At 37.2% G+C, this 6,055-nt stretch overlaps 1 protein-coding gene across 1 annotated transcript; it reads left to right on the top strand.

Moving 5' to 3' along the window:
- The first annotated feature begins 325 nt into the window (after window positions 1-325).
- Window positions 326-1,575, top strand: LOC129769051 (uncharacterized). Its single transcript, XM_055771064.1, has 3 exons — window positions 326-507; window positions 659-1,010; window positions 1,066-1,575. Exons 1-3 carry the CDS (start codon window positions 450-452, stop codon window positions 1,481-1,483), a joined length of 828 nt encoding a protein of 275 aa, XP_055627039.1. The 5' UTR covers window positions 326-449; the 3' UTR covers window positions 1,484-1,575.
- The last annotated feature ends 4,480 nt before the right edge of the window (window positions 1,576-6,055 follow it).

Raw genomic sequence — 6,055 nt, 5'->3', positions numbered from 1 at the left:
TACGCTTCATTTGTTCGGATGCTACGAATGAGATCGTTCCCTTCGGTCTGGATGAGACGAAGGCGAACCATCGGTAGGTCTTGTGAGATTCTTGGCAGACCATGGATTTAACCATCAAGTGTAAAAAACACGCGTTATTTCGTGTTCCATCCGTTACAGACGGAACGCGAAACACGAGAAATCTCGTGAGCGGTCCGCAAAATGTTAGGGGATTATGAGCACTCTTGTAACAAAAGTAATTTTGGTTTCTAGTACTTCCTCTGTTGTAATCAGTGACAAATAAATAAACTGGCAACATTTCGGTCCATACAATGAGATGCAATTCGGAAATCGATTTGTTTACAAATATATGTTGCAACGTAGGCTCATTCATCTGAAAACTTTTCTTTTATCTTCAGTTTATTGATAGTACACTCAGTGTATACGAGACGAATTGGATTTATCCGGCTATGTTGCATTTTCTTCTATATCTGCTTATGGCAATAGGACCTAGAGCCTGCGAAAAAGGTAAAGGGCTGTAGTTGGAAGTACTTGAAAGAATTAATTATCTGTGTCCAATTGTCGGTTGCAAAATTTGTAAATACCGATAACTGCGCGCATTTACGATATCATGAATGACTGGTGTTTATTCAAAGTTTATTCATAATCCTTTTTATAGAATGGAGTGGCGTGTGGTTTCCTCAGTCTCCAGAAAATAAAAACAAATCGCTCACAGATTCGGAAACAAGCCGTTCGAACGACACGAATCAGACTCTTGTCAACCATAAGAGAATTCCAATGGGCGTTGAGAATGAGAAATGCGATGACGCACATAAAAATCTCGGCATTGATTTTGATCCCTACGACATTCGTCACTCCACAGTATACATGTGTTTGGATAACAGGCGAGATTATCGTGGGGATTACAACATGGAACCACTGATTACCGTTTACGATATTCCGGATGCATACGTTGCATTGCATAAGTGTATGAACACGAGCATTCAATATGCTGAACGAATTCCCACATTGTAAGATGGTGGAATGTTACAAAATGATTGTAACTATAGTATTTTCTATTTCTAGCGGAACACATCGTCCTCTTTGGCCACGCTATGGGGAATACAAGTACGTACCGCCGCAGCGATGGGTACATAATAGTGAGCATGGTGCGGTGATTGCCCTGTATCATCCCTGTGCCAATAAGCATCAAATCGAGGAATTGAAACTCATAGTCAAAAGTTGCCTGTACAGACATATAATAACTCCTTCAGATTTACCGTCTAAGGATCGACCATTTGCAATCGTTGCTTGGGGTGCACTGCTAGAGTTCTCTGTCCTTCAGCGAGACGTGGTAGAAAATTTTATTAGAACCTATGCGTTGAAAGGACCGGAACAGATTTCACGCGACGGCCAATATGACCATCTGCTTCTGGCGCCAGCTCAAGTCGTTTCCACCATAGACGACGATGTGTTGTGCCCTAAACACAGAAAGCGAGATTAGTTACAAAGTGAATGACTCAGGTCAAAACAGTGATATTTCGGATATTTTACACAATCATACCAGTTACTAAATAACAAATTATAACTAAAGGATCTCTTAGTATTTTTTCTTGCTCCAAATCCACAGACTCCTTGTATCTTTTGATCGCAGAGTTTTGCTCCCAAGATGGACTGAAGTGATGAACTTCGCAGATGGAATCACGTGATCTAATAAAGCCATCTCGTGAGAGGACCACTTGCCATAGTTCTATTTGCCTACCCTTAGAAAAATCCTCGGTCGAAAACTACTAAATACATTTGGTAATGCAAAATTAGTAGAATGTACAAATTTTTTGTACATATTGTCAACAAACCCGCATCCCTACCAGAGTTTAGTATATTTTACTCGATAACATTAGTAAGCTTGGATATTGTCATATCTGAAAATTGGTGAGAAAAGCGCGTATTAACCATTTTCATTGTTCCCACAAGGCAATACGGAGGTATAATAAGGATATAATTCTGATACGTGCATTTTCGGCGAGAAAATGTAGCCGATATTGGGCTTCCGATTTATGGTTCTGCTTGACATATGTGTTTATTAGTACGGTCGAAAATGACTATAGATTGGTAGTATTTACCAAAAAATTCGTTATATTTACTAATTATTTCTCTCAGTGTAGCTTGAGTGAGCTATAGCTCAACTTATAGAAGGTCCTAATGCTTTTTAAAGTTGTAATTCGATCCAGCTGACTCCAAGTTTCCCTGCGTCGGACTTACGAATTTTAAACCACAATTGTTTTACTTTTGCAAAAGACGTCACATGTGCACATGGGCATCGAAAATAATGGCTTTCGAACAAATTCGCACTTTCAGAACGTTTCATGAACGAGAAACGTCTGGAGAATTTCCTAAGTCCGGTAACCTGCATTTCCGATTGGATTCCAAGCCGAAGCATAAAACTGTGAACATCAATGATTTGAAACGTGAAAATATGTGATTTAAAATACCGCAGTTTTTTTTCAACGTTGAAAGTGATCAGAGCGGACTTTGAAAAATCTAAAGCTGCGGAAACTAAACAATCGAACACTTGAGAAAATACGGGTAGCAATGCATAGGCGGACCAAACGTACCGTTTTTAACGGGACAGTACCGTTTTATCCACCTATTTCTTTCTTTGTTTTTAAGAGGCTTTAAACTTTGCAGTTCATTCGCCTCTAACGATCCACCTATTTTTATTGTCCCGTCTTTTTATCAATCTGTACTGTATTTTAAGTAGAGATGGGCAAACCGTTCATGAACTGTTAAAAAGAACTAATTCACCAAAAAGAGTGAACGAACGGTCGTTCTTTTCTACTGGGCAACAGTTCATATGAACTGTATACCCAGTTCAGAACGAACTGACCGCTGACTGAACTGTGTATACAGTTCAGTTCAGAACGAACCGTGTACGGTGAACGATGAACTGTGTATGCAGTTCAGAACGAACTGTGTACGATGACCGCTGGCGGAACTGTATATACAGTTCAGAACGAACTGTGTGGGGTGATCGATGTATAAGAGGAAAGAAAACGAACGAGTGATAGATGAATGGTGTTGCAAGGTGAATGGTCTTCAAATTAACGAAGGAAAACAAACGATAGCCCCATGAAACAACAAAAATAAGATGTCTGTATTGTCGTTTTCATAATAGAACGCAGAATTTCAGGATATGATGGTTTTTAAATTGAATTGTTTGATTATTGATCAAACAAATTATAATTTCATATTTTTAAGTTGAGAGTTGAGTTGAGTTAACATTTCAGTAAGATGATATGTAAATCGACCTCCCCAAGAAAATACAGTCGAAAACGAAATGTTCCAAACAGTCTTGTTAAACAGTAAATGAATATTCGGGTCGCTGATATGAAACATTTTTTCTATCATCATATTGTGCTCCATAACTTTGAGATAGGCGTTCGTGTTTTGGTATAGTTTTACTATAGCAGCTATTGCCAAACATCGCAAGAAGAGCATACAAAGCTAGTTTGTGCTGAGAAAAGGAAATCACGGTTCGAACTAAATCGAAATTTCAAAATCAATATTTGATTTGAGATATTTTTCACAAAATTCGGAGAATAATTATTTGCTAATAAATACCATTTTATGAATGAACAGAACAGTCTTACATAACATCCCACACTTTTTTATACTTGCTTTGACATATCCCTCTACTGTGCAAAAGTGTGAGTGAACTGCTCATAAGAGCTAGTTCTCCTAAGTGAACGGTTGGTCAGTGAACGGTTCATTGAAGTGAACCGTTTTGCCCACCTCTAATTTTAAGTATAAAGTATAGATTAAAAAGTCACAGGAGGGTTGTGTCCGAGACACGACCGCATAGTTGACGTAGGATTCCGTTAGGCGATCTGTTGATTTTTGATATGTTTGAAGAATTACATCGTTAAACTCTTTGACAATGTTTGGTGGCTCTGAAAAGGGCCGTTTTGTTTGGTTGTTGGGTATTGTTTGTTCATTCCACCGGTGCTTACCGAGTGATGACAGAAGGGTCGTAAACATTCGTTGGATGGTGCGTATCAGATAGAAGATGCCGAAGTGAATTGAGATATGAATTTTAATTGGACTGACAACACCTAATACTATATGTAGAGCATATGGGGAATCGCCTTTTCGAATATTTCTTCACTATTCTAACTTTTCTCGCCGCATGAATTTTCCTTGAGTGAAAATGAACACAACAAAACAGACAGCTTAAACCGAACGACCAGTTCTCGAGCGGGAACACACCTTGGTTTTTATTTATGAAAATTGAAATAAATCGTTTCGTATTTCAAGTCATTTTCAACACAACTGATACTGTATACAATATTACACTTACACTTGTGCTAAATTTTTCACAATACACAATCGGTCATTGATATGAAATTTCACGAAGCAATCAACATTAAAGTTTCAAATTGAAATATTATTTGCTAGAATTAATCGTAGCACTTACCTTACTTACACTATAAAAATGCCCCCGACTTGCATATACTTGCAATGCCGATTTCCCCCGGACACCTTGGTTTTGATCAAGATGGATGAACTAAAGGTGTGACCGTGTCGTCAATAAGTGCGCGAGGGGAAACGGTATAAATATACAGAGGACTGAGGAAAGGGATATGACTATAAATAGAGATGTCTATTTTTCGTTTATTCATTAATCGTGGGGTCATTTTTAAATATTCGATTCATTCGAATAATTGTTTTTCAGTATTCGATTAACCGAGCGCATATTTATTTCTTGTAATAAAAAAAACAGACATATTTATAATAAAAAAATATGGTGTCATAATTTTAAAAGTTACAATAAATATAATTTTGAAATAAACATGGTGCAGAATAACTGTTTTTGAATGAAATGGTATTTTAGTATATTGATAAATTTACCATTTCATGATTTTTTGAGGACGATTGAAAAAAAATGCACACCATGAGAATGATGCACAATATAATTATTGTATCTACATAAATTTTTTTCTGTTCAAAATAACCTGTACTTTGAATGTTGTTGAAATAGCTGATTTGTTTGAATATTTCTGCTTGGTCCTTATAGCTACTAGTTCAAAAGAGGTACATTTATAGAATCATTGACCACTAGTATGGTATATTTTCGTTGGCACTCTGAATTTGAATACTACTATTTTAGAACGAGAGCGGAGACCACCTTCTTTAAGTCCGCATTTTACTCCTGCAGACTCTGAATTCTTCTTCCCAGTCTCCTCCACCACCAGGGAATCATTTTGGAATATATATGAGCTGAACAATATCGACGATAAAACTAGTCGCAGGAAGTTGCTAGAAATCCTTTTATGTCATCTTTTTGTGCCCCATCAAAAACAGGCAATAAGTTTTTGTTAACCAAGAACACAGAAACAAAGAAAAGATATAGGAAAACTTGAAATTCCAGAAACCTTACAATCGAACAATTAACCGACGTATCTAACTGCAAAACGCGGGAAAAATACCTCCATCACCGACCGACACCGAAAGTCGATTTATTCTCTTGAGCTGAAAAATATAATAAGATAGAGTATGGTACAAACCTAACTTTAACCGTAAAAGACTTACCTTTCAACGTTTCAATGTTCTTATTCCCACCAAAACAATTCCACACACAAAGAGCAAAAAAAAGATATTGCAAAATATTGCAGATTAATTACATTCAAAATCCAAGATGGCTGAAAGGCCTTTCTCATAAGTCGCGCTACCGTATTGTATCTATCGTGCGGCTGCCCAATGTTATCTATGTTGTTCATGAACGCGTTCGACGCAATTCTCTTCACAAACAAAAGCGTTCATCAGTCGAAATGAATTGGATAAATTAATTGCTGCGTACATCGATTTGTGATTCATTTATTGACGCCCAGATTGAAGCGAATATGTTTGGAACCAAGATGTGTGGAATAAAGGTGTGACCGTGTCGTCAATAAGTGCGCGAGGGGAAACGGCATAAATATACAGAGGACTGTGGAGAGGGATTTAACTGCAAATAGAGATGTCTAAATTTTTCGTTTATTCGATTAATCGTGGGGTCATTTTTAAATTTAAATTTTTA

This window comes from Toxorhynchites rutilus, chromosome 2 (assembly GCF_029784135.1).
Source record: "Toxorhynchites rutilus septentrionalis strain SRP chromosome 2, ASM2978413v1, whole genome shotgun sequence".
Lineage (NCBI taxonomy): Eukaryota > Metazoa > Arthropoda > Insecta > Diptera > Culicidae > Toxorhynchites > Toxorhynchites rutilus.
The sequence above is the reverse complement of the archived record's forward strand: the minus strand, read 5'-3'. Positions and strand labels throughout refer to the sequence as shown.

Bases quoted from the DNA above. Each gene is read 5' to 3' on its own strand.
- LOC129769051 (XM_055771064.1), top strand. From the start codon at position 450: ATGTTGCATTTTCTTCTATATCTGCTTATGGCAATAGGACCTAGAGCC. The intron at 508-658 runs GTAAAGGGCTGT...TCCTTTTTATAG, and splicing joins ACCTAGAGCCTGCGAAAAAG to AATGGAGTGGCGTGTGGTTT. The intron at 1,011-1,065 runs GTAAGATGGTGG...TTCTATTTCTAG, and splicing joins GCTGAACGAATTCCCACATT to CGGAACACATCGTCCTCTTT.